Here is a 15,863-nt window from a genome sequence, read left to right as displayed (position 1 = left end):
ACCCTGCAACACTAGGTAAACAAGAAAGAAGATTAGAGGGCCAGGGGTTGTAGATCTCTTTAGACTACTTTCGGCTGATTAGAAGCATTGACTTTCTAGGGGCAAGTCGAATCTTCATCATCAGAATATCTCCAGTCAGTGATTCTGCAAACCAGCAATGCAACAAACCAGTGAATGCGACAGCAGGAACCAGCAGCAACAGGGACAAGCATCAGGGAGCAGCAGGTGTCATGGGTCAACTTGGGGATCTTATATTCCTACACTCTCAAGAGTCCCCAGAATTATAAACAAAACTGTTTGTAGCTAGCAAAAATCATGTCCTTCCTGGAGCACGAGACAAATCGCAGATGCTGTGGACAGTCTGAAGCAGTCTTGTATCCCACACCTGGGATTAAAACAAAAAGATAATCATAGAACTGGGTTTTTAAAGGAACCAAAATTCTCATTACATTTCCCCCTTTTAGTCCAATAAAAGGCTTTTTCCTCTAACATCAATCAACTGTATACAATAGGAACAATTATGAACTATCAGGTAAGAATTACATTTATAATGTCTAGTTCATTTGTATCTGGAAACTTTGGACCAAGTACTCAGCTATCTATCTCTTCTTGGAGAGTCCTAAGTTCTGTACCTAAATCACTTTCTTATCATAACTTCCATTCATCAACTTAAAAACATCTTTAGATCCTAAAACATTTTCTTAAATCCTAAACAACTTAAGCTTTCAAATCTTTAATCTTTAATAAGAAAAACAGTAAGACTATAACTATCTAGTTTTCAACTCCAGCAGAGACCCAAGAAGGATAAATATTACTTGAGTAAAAAGGAAGTTCAGAGCAAGCAGCTTCCAAAACAATAGATATGACAGAGAGTTCTGGCTGCCTGGGCAGTCACCCGACGTTCACCTGTATCAGTGGGGCAGCCAATCTTCAGCCAATATACTCAGAGTATCTGGCAGACTTTTCTGTGAAGCAGAAATTTTGAAGGACTGGCCTACCTTGTCTCAGCAAAGTGGGCCAATCGATTTTCCAGGGTCCTGCTTGTTCAATTTGGACAGCCTGCTCTCAGCCATCGAGGGAAGGGGCAGGTGTTTTGCCCAGTGGCCATGTTTGCCACAACTGAAGTAAACTCCTTGTGGAGGTTCTTCTGTACTTATCATTTTCTTTGAAATAGATTGGGGATGCTACCAGAGCTGATGTGTCTGTCAAAAATCCTTTTATTTCTGAAACGTCTTAAATGACATATTCTGCAGATCTCTGAAGTATTTGAGGACCGCCGAGCTATCTAAAGCATATCTGAATAAGCAAACATTGCTTGTTTCTAGTTATTTACTCTCTGCTTAAATTGAAACATATCTAGAAGGCTAAAGAACGCTTATTGCTGTAATTAACTACACTAGTACCTAACAAGCCTACAAGTTGGATTATTTATAGGTGGCTAACTACTAACTTGCATTTCTTAATTATCCTAAGCAGTTTACATGAGTACTTTTCAGGGACTCAAACTTTACATCAAATTTTTAAATGACTTGCATATGCACAATGCTTTATGTGCATATGCACAAGAGTTAAAACATAAATACAGTATATTATAGCAAATATAACCTTAAATTTCTATCATTATACAATAATCCATACCAATGTAAAATATCTGAGACTTATTGTTGCTTTCTTTATATTTTCATTTATTTATTTATTCACTTTATATTTATATTCTTTTTTTTTTTTTTTGAGACAGAGTTTCTCTGTGTAGCCCTGGCTGTCCTGGAACTCACTCTGTAGACCAGGCTGGCCTCGAACTCAGCAATCCACCTGCCTCTGCTTCCAGAGTGCTGGGATTACAGGTGTGTGCCACCACTGCCCGGCCTCACTTTATATTCTGATCACGGTATGTATGTGAGAGAGAAAGGGGGGAGAGAGAAATGATTCTCATGAGATTATTATTGACAAACTGGCTAGTTTTGTGTGTCAATGTGACACAGGCTGGAATTATCTCAGAGAAAGTCACTTCAGTTAGGGAAGTACTTCCATGAAATCTGTGGGGCATTTTCTCAGTTGGTGATCAAGTGGGGAGGGCGCCTTGTGGGTGGTGCCATCCCTGGGCTGGTGCTCCTGGGTTCTATAAGAAAGCAAGTTGAGTAAGCCAGGAGAAGCAAGCCAGTAAATAACATCCCCCCATGGCCTCTGCATCAGCTCCTGCTTCCTGACCTGCTTGAGTTCCAGTCCTGACTTCCTTTGGTGATGAACAGCAATTTGGAAGTGTAAGCTGAATAAACCCTTTCCACCTCAACTTGCTTCTTGGTCATGATGTTTGTGCAGGAATAGAAACTCTGACTTAAGACAACTATGTTAATTAAACCAATTAAAAGTGTGTGTGTCCTTTTATTACCCAGCAACCAAGAGTGGCTCATGCCTCAGAGTCTCTTGGTTCCCAAGGTCAGGGGTACAGTGTTTTTATTTATTTTTACTTTATTTTTTATTTACTTCATTTTTAGCTTTGATCTTTCAAGACAGGGGGTTTCTGTGCATGGCCCTGGCTGTAATAGAGCTGACTCTGTAGACCAGGCTGGCCTCGAACTCAAGCATTCATCTGCTTACACTTCCTCTTTGGTATTTTAGATGTACATTTTAGCTTGCACAGACATCCATTATTTTGGTTAATACATGTGGACCATGGTCAGGTCAGGGTCATGTACAGTAGTTCCAAAGTGCTGCCAAGGCAGGTCAGGGCATTGTGGAGTAGGAGGAGGTCGAGGAGGGTCTAGGCAGACATAAGACAGAGTTAGGACAAGATGGTGTTACCTGGGCTGGAGATGGCTCAGTGGTTAAGAGCACTGACTGCTCTTCCAAAGGTCCTGAGTTCAATTCCCAGCAAGCACCTGGTGGCTCACAACCATCTGTAATGGGATTTGATGCTCTCTTCTGGTGTGTCTGAAGACAGCTACAGTATACTCATATAAAATAAATACATCTTTAACAAAAACCATGAAGGATTGAAAAAGGAAAAAGATGGTGTTACCTTAGTCAGCTTTAGCAGCAAGCTTGTTAACTCACTGAGCCATCTATCTGTCCTCTTTTTTCCTTTGTAAAATATTTATTTAGAGGCAGGGCCTTGTATAGCCCAGAGAAGCCTTGAGCTCCTGATGTAGCTGTGGTTGGTCTCCCTTACCCCCTCGCCTCTACCTCCTAGGTGCTTTAGTACAGGTGCAAGCCACTAGGCCTGCTTCACCTAAGACAGTTTTGATCCTAGACTGCTTCGTGTCCATAATCTTTTAGTACCAATATCTATGAATTTTGTTTTATATAACCAGCTAAAAATGTCTTTCTAGAAGAGTTTTGAGTAAAAAGAATCTGTATTTTAATAAGTTTCAAGATGTTTAATATATCCTACTCAAAAAATACTTTAACGTGGGGCTGTAGAGATGGTGCAGCAGTTTTGTGCACTTGGTGCTGGTGGAGAACACCCAGGAGTGGTTCTCACATTGCTGTGGTGGCTTGCGATGGTCCATAACTGGTTCCAGGGGATCTGATATTCTCTGTGTCAGCCTCAGGGACACACATGCATGCACAACATGTATATACATACAATAAATCTAAAAATACTTATAAAATATTTTGACAATATATATGCCTAGTTTCTTAATTTTTATTTTACTTTTAATGAATGTGGGATTTTTTTCCTTCAGGCTCGGTGTTTGTGGAAGCCAGAATCTTCTGAGACACTTCTTCAGCTTCACTTCTGTTATATTTTAAAAGAAAAGTTCAGAAAACTGGGCCTAATGGCGAATGCTCTAACTTCACCCAACACTTGGGAACTGGAGACAAGGGGAGTGCCGTGGGTTCAAGTCAGTTTAAGGTATATGAGTCTTTGTCTCAAAAGTAAAGGACGTGTCAGAACTAGTGACAACTGAGACAAAAGAGCTTTTAGATCAAGCAACAGTCTTCATGCACAGCACAATGTGTCCTGCCAGTTTTTTAAACCTGGTCACAGTTGATGAATCCTGTTATTAACAACTTTGTCTGGCTTTTGTCCAAGACATTTGAGCATATGTTCATCCAAAAATGGGAGGAGGAAGACCCCAGACCCAAATCATCATAGCCAATTTAATTAGAGAAAGCAAATAATTCTTTTTTTTTTTTTTTTTTTTTGTACATTGGTGATTTGACTACATGTTTGTCTGTGTGAGGGGTCAGATGCCCTGGAGCTGGAGTTACAGACAGTTGTAAGCTGCCATGTGGTTGCTGGGAATTGAACACAGGTCCTCTGGAAGAGCAGCCAGTGCTCTTAATTGCTGAGCCATATTTCCAGCACTTGTAAGCAAACAGTTAAAGGAAGATTTTTTTTTAAATTCATGGACACAGACCTCTGGCTAAGGTGTGGTTCAAGAGGTTAGCACTGAATATGAGGAAGACAGGCTTTTATAGTTTAGCAGTAGGGGTTGTTCAAATGGGGGATTTAGCAGGCAAAATAGGTGGGGTTACAGGAGCAGACTATCATAGCGAGTTCTTCCTAAGAACATCCTGAAACAAAGACATGGTTGCAAGGTGAGCATAAAACTGGTAGTTATAACAAGGTAGCCATGACAACCCTTATGAAAGAAGGTAGGGTTACAAGATGGTTAAAAAAAACTTTTTGAAACAAAGACATAATTATTATTCCTAGAACAGGCAGTACAGAACCATTTGTAGTTAAGGTCACAGGTTTCATGTGGGGCATAGCCTGATCCTTGAAAAACAAGTTTAATCATAAAGAGGAATGAACCTAATTTCTCATTACTGTGAGACGGCTTTTAAGCCAAAAATCGAGGCAGGCTGATTCTTTAGAACCCACCAGAGGTCTCCTAAATGTCTAGTTTCCCCAATTCAGTTAAGCTGGTCCTTTCTGAGTCCTGTCTCAGCTGTTTGTATGCCAGACATCCTGGGCTGGGCCTCTCCAAACCCTAGACATGGACCTAGCGTTGTGGAACATCCTTTTGGTTCCTTGGCTCTGTTGTGCAACCTAGGTGTTGAAACTCTGCCAGGGGGGAGCTCAGGTGCTGGGCCTCTCTAATTTTCTCAGCCTCCAGTATCGCCAGGGTATACTCTGAGTCCAGGGCAAGGCAGAAAAAGAACTGGTGGCTCTGGCTGAACTCCCAATTAACTAGAAACAACCATGGGACATCTGTCTCTGTCTCCCTCTTCCTCTCCCTCCCCCTCCCTCTCACCCCTCCCCTCTCTCTCTCCCTCTCTCCTTCTCATCTCTCCTCTCTCTGGTCTGGATTGCCAGGCCTTGTGAGTCTCCCAACATCTCTAGATCAGGATCCCACAGAATCAGAACAGATCCAGAAACCAGGCATTATAGAAGAATAATTAGAAGTTTCTATAAATTACCATAGGAGGCCTACATAAGAAAGAAAGAAAAAGGAGCTCACAGACATCCTTTCTTTGATGTGGTTGATCACTCATGCAGTTTGGCCAACTGAAGGCATACCACAGTGTCCGCACTGTGAGACATGCACTGTACAGCAAACTGAAACTACATTCTATTGTTACGGAATAATCTACATACATTCCTTCGTAGCAGACCATAAAGTGCTATTGTGCTTTCTTCCAGAATATGAGCAAATATTTTGTTGAAGGCAATTTTGGTGATTGACACGTTACTTTCTTGTTGAAGGCAATTTTGGTGACTGACACGTTACTTTCTTGTGCTTCCTTTTTTTATTTGCTAAATCACTTAACTTGCTTATGTAGCTGGGGTTGGCCTTGAAACAATGAACCTCCTGCCTCTACTTGTCAAATTCTGGAATTACAATAGGGAATAATCTGGTTCAAACTTTTTTTTTTTTTTTTTTTGGTTTTTTGGTTTTGTTTTTTTCGAGACAGGGTTTCTCTGTGTAGCCCTGGCTGTCCTGGAACTCACTCTGTAGACCAGGCTGGCCTTGAACTCAGAAATCCGCCTGCCTCTGCCTCCCAGAGTGCTGGGATTAAGGCGTGAGCCACCACCGCCCGGCTCAAACTTTTTTTATAGCAGTCAAGTGTCTACTAAACCAAACTGTGGATCACTCTTGCCATTGCAGCAGAGGGGAACCTGAGACAAGTTGAGAGCAGCTTGGACCATGTACAGAGATCCAGTCTCAAAAACAAACAAAAATCTACTAATCCAAATGACCTGCCTAGAACGTTTTGCCTGGCTTTGAACCACAGTAGCTCTGCACTTCAAACTCAATCTTCTTTGTAAAATGGGCTGGACATAGGGACTGGATCTGGGCAGCGGTCTATGACTTTCTGAGACGGATCCCAGCGTCACGATAAGCTTGCTCTGGCTCCGGCTTTCCTGTGAGGAGCAGCAAGGACCGAGGTCTGTGGCGAGCACTCGCTCCTCCCAGGAGCATTGCCAGCCCGTGGCTGTGGTGGGCATGACTGAGGCGCGCCTGCGAAATGCTCCGGCCAGCCTCCCGCTCCCTGCACTCTGGTTCCCGGAGCGCCTTGGGGGGACACAGTTGGCGGAGACACCAGAGGGGGGCGGGTCAGGAAGTGGGGGCGCGGCAGCCGGGAGCTGGCCTGGGCGGCCGCGGGGTTTGGATACTTGGAGGTTTGGGAGACTCCCGGCCGCTCGGGAGCAGGAGGGCCGCCCGGGTCTCCGCGGAGACGATGGCAAAGGAAGAAGGTGAAGGCTGCGGCCTGCATCGCGCCAACTGCCGCGGCGGGCTCGGGGAGGGGGCCGGGCCTGGCTGCTGGCCGCGGGCCGCGGGGAGCAGGGCGGGCGGGCGGGGGCGCGCGCCCCCGAGTTTGCAGAGAAACCAGGCGTGAGCCGAGAAAATGGCCCAAAGTTTTGCCTCCCGAGATAGGACGCAAAAGTGGAGCTTAGAGTCAGGAGTCTCGGAGAGGAAGCTGTTGTCGGGTGGCGGGGCTGTGTGGGTCCGGAGTTGCTCTGCACTGGAAAGCAGGACGAGGTTGGGTGGGTTCTGGTGCATGCTGGAAGCATGGTTGGGTGCAGACTGGGAGGGATCCCACCCCTCGCGGGAAACTGAGGCAGGGATCTGGGGTAGACGCGCAGAACCTGACGGAATTCACTTGTGCTGTAAGGGCTAGCAAATGCCAAAGGGCAGGGGCACGTAAGTGGTTTTAGAGGAGAAGGAGGCCAAATGGACATTTAGGGTTAAAACTGATGGACTTGAGAGAGTTCTGCATGCTCCTCAGGATCAATGTCAAGGGAATGAATTATTTAGCTAGGAATATTTATCTAGAGAGGATTTGGACACTGAGCAAAAGATAGGAAGCGGTAAGGAACTTATCAGTGTGTGATACATAGTGTAAAAAAGTATTTGTGATGTAGTAACTTCATAGTATGTGTATGCACGATTGAGCTCTTGGACTTCATTCGCTTGGCTGAGCAGTTAGATGTTGCATTCTGCTGGAAAACAGTTTTTATCTTACGGAAGTGGAGTTGTGAATGCGACCGTTAGTTATCTGGTTTAGATTTAAGCCGTTGAACCAAGGAGACAAGAAGGGAGTTTGAAAAATTCAATGGAAAGCCATTTTTCAAAAGGCTATTAGAAGTTCGTGCTGACTAGGACTAGATGTCCTGTCCCTGCGGTCACGATTCAGCCATTCCGCCTCTTCCTGCAGCTCTGTGTTACATTTCATCCACATTTAAGATACTACCTAAAACCAGCCTCGAAACGGGTAGTCGGTAAAGAAGAATATAATTCCACTTGTTTCCTTAGCTATATCTGTGTTTGCAATGTGTTGTCATTTGAAAAAGATTTTTTTAAACTTTATTTTTGTAATTAGTTACCAATCTGTGTGGGTAGGTTGATAAACCAGTTTGTCCTTGTGAGCACATTAATACTTAACACAGGAAAAAAAACAGTACAGTGCCACTAAAACTTGATATTGTAAATATGCAGAAATTGCATTTAGGATGTAATTATTATACTTAATAACCAAGATGTGGACCTTTTTAAAAGGCTATATCGTTTTGTAAAAGTAGTTGAGTATAAACTGATAAATGATGTTTTGGTTATAGAGCGTAATCCAAAACCAGATGTGCTTTATTTGGGACAATTACTGGGTGGCAGTTTTATTAAAATAATGATTTCTTTTAGCAAATGTTTAATTCCTTACCTAAGTCTCTACTCTTTTGGGTGCTGGAATATAATAGTCAACAAAGAATAAATAAATATTTATTGTAATGATGTTTGTGATGATAATATTTACAGCAAACATGTCCCATGTCAGTTATTTCCCTGAATCCCTTCTGTTTACATATCTTGTATTTATTGTGTTAAAATTAGGCCAGTCTCTATATTTTGTATTGAATTCAGGGCCGGTACAGTTTATAGCTTTTGCTTATTCACAAGCTTCTTTGTTGTCCAGTTGTCCCTGGAAGTAAATGTTCTTCCAGACACCGCTCCTGTGCTGTGTAACTGGTGCTTACAGTGACACTCTCTGAAACAGACACAGCAAAGAAAGGAAGCACACACAGGCTTTAGGACAGTGTTAGCCCTTCTCTTGAACCCTCTCTAGTCTAGGTGAACATCTAGAAGCCTGGTGGTAGCTCTGTTGCTTCATGTGCCGATGACAGGACTAGAGATTGAAGTAGCAGATTATTCTTGTGGATATTTAATCATCATTTAGTGTGGCTTTTTCTTCTGTCTCTCTCTCTCTCTCTCTCTCTCTCTCTCTCTCTCTCTCTCACACACACACACACACACACACACACACACACACACACATTTCCTTCAGGTTTTTGAGATAGGGTTTCTCTGTGCAACCCTGGCTGTCCTGGACGTGAGCCTGTAGACCAGGCTGGCCTCTGCTGGAATTAAAGGCGTGCACCACCTCAGGCTGGCTTTTTCTTTATAATGCTACAAATGTAACAACGTGTGGAAGAGAGAACTTGAACCGCCTTCAGCTTTGCTGTCTCCCACCTTGGGATGCCACCCTTTGGTCGGTGTGAGGTCAAACCCAGGACCTGACAAGCTCTGCTGCTTCATTTTGTCTTCCCAGATGATTTTAGCTTCTGGTTTTTAGTGCCAGGCAGAAAAACTTGGCTTTACCAACAAAGTAGATAAACTGGCTAAAATACATGTCAGGTTGGAGAGGTGGCTCAGCGGTTAAGAGCACTGACTGCTCTTCTGAAGGTCCTGAGTTCAAATCCCAGAAACCACATGGTGGCTCACAACCATCCATAATGAGGTCTAACGCCCTCTTCTGGGGTGTCTGAAGACAGCTACAGTGTACTTACATATAATAATAAATAAAATAGATAAATCTTTTTTTTTTAAAGGAAGGATTAATTCTAAAAAAAAAAAAATACATGTTTTCTTTGTCAGGTCTTAGTGTAGCTCTGGCTAGCCTGGAACTGGCTTTGGAGGCCTTGTGCTCACAGAGATCTGCTTCGAGTGCTGGGGTTAGCAGTGAGTCACCAGACCCAGCTCAGGTTTTACTGTTTTTGCTGCTAAAATTTAATGCAACTAAACTTGACATTAAAAATGAATGATTTTTTTCTTTTTAAAATATTTTTCTTTTATGATTACATTATTCCCCTGTCCCCAGTTCTTCCTCTAAACCTGACATACACCCCTTCTTGTTCTCTTTCAAGTTCGTGGCCTCCCTTTCATTAGCTGTTGCTGAATGAACATATGTATATGAATATGCATACGTATAGTCCTAGATCTATACTGTTCAGGACTTATAATGAGACTTGTATTTGTGTTTTCAGGACTGAGCATTTGGGATTGGATAACCAATGGTGTGTGCTCTTCCCTGGGAGAGACTATTTCTCTGACTCTCAGCGTTCCTTAGTTGTCTTTAGTTTTTCATACAGTTTTCCTGACTTTTTTTTTCCCTTGAGACAGGGTTTCTCTGTGTAGCCCTGGCTGTCTTAGAACTTACTCTGTAGACCAGGCTGGCCTCGGACTCAGGGACCTGCCTGCCTCTGCCTCCCTCCAGAGTTGTGGGGTTAAAGGGCCGCGCCACCACCGCCTGCTGCCTCTGTATTACATTTTTTAAAAATTAGAGCTGGAAAAGGTAAGCAGCTTGGTATTACAGCATTTTCTCCAAGCGCTTCCCGTGATCTGATGGAACAGAAAACTAGCACCTACGTCTGTCAGAGTAGATGGTGCTCCCTCAGCTGTGGGAGGCTGCCGAGCTCCCAGCACCACCCTGTGCAGAAGGAGAGGCTAGGCTCAGCACTCAGGCTGTTCCTAGTGTGTCCAGACCCTTTGTGTAGTCCAAATCCTGGAAAAAAAATTATGTTGCATGCCTGTAATCCCAGCATTTAGAAGGCTGAGGCAGGAGGATCAAGTGTTTGAGGCTACTCAAAAACCTACCTTTAAAAAGAAAAAAAAAACATGATTTTATGATGAATCCATTGTATTTTGAACAAAAATTGTTAGCCTGCAAATGATGAATTTCATAATCTCAGGTAACTAACATAGTAAGGTCAGTAATATCCCTCAAAACTTTTGGGAAAAAATTAACTTATTTTGGGACATTTTAAAATAGCATCACTTCAGGAGAAGAATTTGTAAGCTTTTATCAGTTGGACTCTCAAAACCTGAGTTGCTCTGTTAGTGGTAGGGAGCACATGTTTGTTGTTTCTGATTGTATACCACAGACAGTTTGGAGGAAGAGGCTCAGATACTATGATACTCCAGATACTCCAGGCACTAGGGTGTCAGTGTAACTTGCTTTAGTCACATGATCCCAAAACTTTTCTGTTTGTCATAGATGTTGTACTTGATTCCTTCAGTATCAAAGTTGTGCCATTTGTGGTTTTTTTTCGACCACGGAAGCTCATTAGAGACAGGACTTGGGGCTTTCTACTGGGATCTGTTAATCTAACAAAAGTTGATCCACCTGAGATCTGGAAAATTGATGAACACATTGCAATAATGTCTTCAATGTTTTAAGGATCATCTGTTGAACCCCGCCAAAGGAAAAAGCAACGAACTTCAGGAAGTCAGGAAGCCAAAGCAGAGAAGATCCGCAGAACCCCAGCTCCCGAAAGAGCTCCAAAATGTAAGTCAGATGGCCCTGGGTGTAGTGCCACACAGGCAGTCATGCTGGGACCATGCTTTCATCATTCGAATGTGCAAACTTTCAAAACTGATTCCTTTGGCCTTTTGTGTTTTGAGGTGTTGAGAACTAAACCTAGGACTTGTGCGTATGAGCTAGACAAGCACCCTACCACTGAGCATGCTCCGTCTTACATAAAGATATATTCAGATTAAATTATGGTTAACACAATAGGTTTTTGCTATAGAACAGCCTCTAAACTGTGTCACTTTACAATAAACATTTGTATCTTTTTTATTTTTTTTTAATTTTTAATTTTTTTGGTTTTTTGGATGTGGTTTTTTTGAGACAGGGTTTCTCTGTGTAGCCTTGGCTGTCCTGGAACTCACTCTGTAGACCAGGCTGGCCTAGAACTCAGAAATCCACCTGCCTCTGCCTCCCAAGTGCTGGGATTACAGGCGTGCACCACCACCGCCCTGCAAATATTTGTATCTTAATTATGGCCCACGTGGTGTGGCCACGATATGACAGACATTTATTCTGATATGTTACATGTTTCAGTCATGGGTCGGCCTTGGCCTCATGTGTCAGGAGGGAATAGCTCCTGTTTGGGATGTGTTTTGGTTTGTTGTTGTTGTTGTTGTTGTTTTTGGCACAGAGGAAAAGAGAAGGAAGGCCTCTTGGAGGCTGTGCTGGACTGACCCGCAGTTCTTGGTCCAGGCAAGTGCTAGTCAGTCCAGACAGTGGCTTACAGCAGGGCACCGTCACTGCAGGAACCTCTCAGAAGTCATGGTTATGAGTACAAATACGTGATCTTCTGTTTCTCTTCATTTATTTATCACATTGGGTGTCAAGCCAGGGGGGCTTTGAACATGTGGCTTATACTATCAATGAGTTATTCTTTTCCTCATAAATATTTGCTCCTCTCCTTCTCTCAGACAACACATCCCCTCCCCTACACTAAGGGCCTCTCAGACAACACATCCCCTCCCCTGCACTAAGGGAGACGTCCCATCTGATTTTGTCATAGCATCAGTTTTAAATCTTTTCTACATCAGGGCCAGCTAGGACTCACTCTGACCTTAAGACCTATGAACTAAGAATACGAGTTCTCTGCACCACATCCCAGTCCTCAGCAACAGCGCTTGCCTCAAGGACTGTGATTGTCTAAAGCTGCGATTAGCCTTAGCGAGCCCTAGAGTCAGCCTAGAGCAAAGGTGTGGAGGTTACCGGATGCACACTTCCTAACCTCTCTCCTAGTGGAGTCATGCAGACATTCTTTACACCTCTGACCTCAATCGTGGCGTTTATGCTTTTGTCAATGAGTGAGACCTTTAAGAGACAATTCTCAGTTTCTTTTTAAACAGAGACTTGGCCTTGTAGATTCTTTTGGCCTATCAGGTGCTTATATGACCAAAATTTAGACTCCCTGGAAGAAATCATAAACTACATTGTACAAATAAGGTAGGCACAGTAAACCACCCTGTCAAAGAATGGTAGAAACTCCCTTGAAATTCAAGTTTCCAGATGCCAGCCAGAGCCTGTGTTGTAAGCCATCCTGTACTGTGGACCTGCCTCAGGCCTACCTTGCTTTGCTGTATATGCCTCCTCTCAGTATCCACTGTTAGGTAGTGTGATGCTGTAACTCCTGCTGTCTGAAAGGAAGAACTGGACACACTACAGTTCACAGCAATTCAGAACTCCTGCCTTACCTGGGCTAGGAAATATTTATTTATTTATTTATTTATTTATTTATATTTTTGTGTTTTGATAATCATTTGATGTAAGTGTTTGAAAGTAGAGGTATATTATTTACTTTCATTGAACAGATATATAAATATGTAAATAGGCAATGTAACTTTTTGATAAGCCAGGGTGTTTTTCTCTTTTTTTTTTTAATTTTTAAATTTTTTTTTAAAATTGGATATTTTATTTATTTACATTTCAAATGTTATCACCTTTCCTGATTTCCCCTCTGCAAACCTCCTATCCCATCCCCTCTTACCTGCTTCTATGAGGGTGCTCCCCCACCCACCAGCCACTCCCGCCTCACCGCCGTAGCATTCCTCTACACTGGGACATCAAGCCTTCACAGGACAAGGACCTCCCGTCTCCCATTGATGTCAGATAAGGCCCCTTCAGCTCCTTCAGTCCTTCCCCTAACTCCTCCATTGGGCTCCCTGTGCTCAGTCAGATGGTTGGCTGTGAGCATCCACATCTGTATTGGTCAGAATCTGGCAGAGCCTCTCAGGAGACAGCTGTCTCAGGCTCCTGTCAGCAAGCACTTTTTGGCATCTGTAATAGCGTCTAGGTTTGGTGTCTGCATGTGGGATGGATCCCCAGGTGGGGCAGTCTCTGGATGCCTTTCCTTCAGGCTCTGCTCCACTCCTTGTTCCTGCATTTCCTTTAGACAGGAGCAATTCTGGGTTAAAATTTTGGAAACTTTATGAAATTCACAGGCAAATGGATGGATCTAGAAAATATCACCCTGAGTGAGGTAACTCAGTCACAAAAGAACACACATGGTATATACTCACTGATAAGTGGGTATTAGGCAAAGCTTGTGGAATACCCACGATTCAACTCACAGACCACATGAAGCTCAAGAGGAAGGAAGACCAGAGAGTAGAGGCTTTAGTCCTACTTAGAAGGAGGAGCAAAATAATCAAGGGAAGGAGAGGGTGGGAGGGAGTTGGGAGGAAGAGAGGAGGGGGAGTGGAAAAAGAAGGGCAGAATCAGTGATAGAGGAGATGTACAGAGGGTCAGGAAATTGAACAGAGGTGTGTAGCAGTGGGGGATGGGGAACTGGGGGTAGCAACCAGAAAGTTCCAGATGCCAGGAAAGCAAAGGGACCTCAGGACCCCAAGGGAACATTAGCTGAAATACCCCACAAAGGTGGGGAGAGCCTGCCGAGACCATATCCAGAGATTAGGCATCCCCACCCTAGTTGAGAGATGGGGCCACCCACCCATTTTCAAAATTTTAACCCAGAATTGCTAGGAAATCTTTTGTGAGGAGACTGAGGAAGAATTGAGAGCTCAAGGTTGACAAACAATACACATTGCAACCTTGTCATGGACAGATAAGCATAGTACATAGCGGCAGACACGTGAGAATGCTGTCTGTGGCCATGGGTGATTGCAGTCATTTTTAAAATTCACACACACACATTAATGTGTATAAGTGTTTTGTCTGCATGTATGTATGGAAACCATATGCTTGCCTTGTGACTACCGAGGTCAGAAATTTGTGTCAGATCCCCTGGAAATGGAGTTACAGATGTGTGTCAGCTGCCACAGAGGTGCTGGGAATCAAACCTGGGTCCTCTGGAAGAGCAGCCAGTGCTCTTAATTACTGAGCCATCTCTCCTTGTTATTAAGTATGCGTGCCTGCATGTAGATATTGTATATGCATGTGAGTGCAGGTACCTGCAGAGGGCAGTAGTGTCAGGTCCCTTGGAGATAGAGTTGTAACAGTTGTAAGCCACCAGAAATGGGTGTTGGGGGCTGAGCTGGATTCCTTTGGAAAAGCAGCAAGTACTCTTCTATTTTTCCAGCCCCCTGCTTAGCCATATTTCATTGTTTGAACATAATTGCTTCTTTTGGACATTTGGGTTTTCAGTATTTAATTACAAATGTTCATGCTGTGAATGTTGTGTTTGTGAGCATATATCTTGCAGGTATATTTTGTATAAAAATTCTCTCAGTGAGTGTGTGTGTGTGTGTGTGTGTGTGTCTGTCTGTCTGTCTGTCTGCCTGCCTGCCTGCCTTTCTGCCTTTCTCTTTTCTTTCTTTTTTCTAGAATCGGTTCTTCTGTGTACTTCTTAATGGCCTAGGACTCAGTCTGTAGACCAGGCTGGCTTTGAACTCAGTAGAGATTCTCCTACTTCTGCCTCTCAGTGCTGAGATCAAAGGTGTGCGCCATCATACTCAGTCTTTGATTTTTTTTTTTTTTTTTTTTTTAGCATCATGTTCTCACTAAGTTGCTCTGCCTGGCTTCAAACTCTAGTTTCCCAAGAAACTGGACTTTAGGTTTGCAGTTGCACCTCTACCTAATTTATCTTTTGGGATCATCTATCAAAGTTACAAAGGTCTGCAACTCTTCAGGTCTTAAGTTGGCATATGAATTTGTCTGTAGGCAGCAAGCAGACCTGAGAAAGCTGCTCAGTCAGTGTACAATTCAGTGACTATGTTTTGCTTTGGGGAAGGAAATAAATATTTGTAGTTGTGGAGACAGATAGTCAGTTACTATTTTATTATTCCCAAGTACATGCTATCTTTCCTAAAAGTGGATGACACATCCCTTGCTTGCTGTTGTATTTGGACTACCTCTCTGAAGCAGTGACCTTCCTGTCCCCGAGAGGCAGGTCGGAGGCTGCTTTTAGCCTATGGAATGTGAATGGAAGAGCAATATGCTAGTTCTGAGCACAAACCGCTTTTCCGCTCTGTTCCTCTGTCTGACAGTAGCATGTCCCAGATAGAGAGTCATGCTAATCTGGAACTGTGAAGACACAAGAAGACCCTGGCTAACACTGTGCTAAGCCCACAGTTCTGAGATTTTTGTTTCACTGATCTAATAAATCAAAAAGTTGATTTCTCAAAGTTGCCTGCTATTCTGTACCAGAGCACCTGGCTCCACGACTTTGGGATATACTTCCTACGCTGTGTGGGAAGCAGCAGAGTCCTGCATGCAGAGTCCAAGTGTGTCCTACGTGTTCATCAGGAAGAACTCCCAAGCATGGATGCTTATATGTAAATAAATAGTTATGTGTCATTTTAAGACATAATCATCAAAACTCATTGAAGTATATATAATATATCAAGGACTGTAGTTTTCAGGATATATGTTAGTTTTCT

General features: G+C 43.2%; 1 protein-coding gene across 1 annotated transcript in view; it reads left to right on the top strand.

Moving 5' to 3' along the window:
* The first annotated feature begins 6,512 nt into the window (after positions 1 to 6,512).
* Dpy19l4 (dpy-19 like 4) overlaps positions 6,513 to 15,863 on the top strand; it is a 59,858-nt gene continuing 50,507 nt past the window's right edge. Inside the window, exons 1-2 of the mRNA XM_052176079.1 lie at positions 6,513 to 6,649; positions 10,903 to 11,010. Of these exons, the coding sequence (XP_052032039.1) occupies positions 6,634 to 6,649; positions 10,903 to 11,010 (124 nt within the window). The 5' untranslated portion in view covers positions 6,513 to 6,633. The remainder of the gene's footprint in view (positions 6,650 to 10,902; positions 11,011 to 15,863) is intronic.

Source organism: Apodemus sylvaticus, chromosome 3, assembly GCF_947179515.1.
Source record: "Apodemus sylvaticus chromosome 3, mApoSyl1.1, whole genome shotgun sequence".
NCBI classification, from domain to species: Eukaryota; Metazoa; Chordata; class Mammalia; order Rodentia; family Muridae; genus Apodemus; species Apodemus sylvaticus.
The sequence above is the reverse complement of the archived record's forward strand: the minus strand, read 5'-3'. Positions and strand labels throughout refer to the sequence as shown.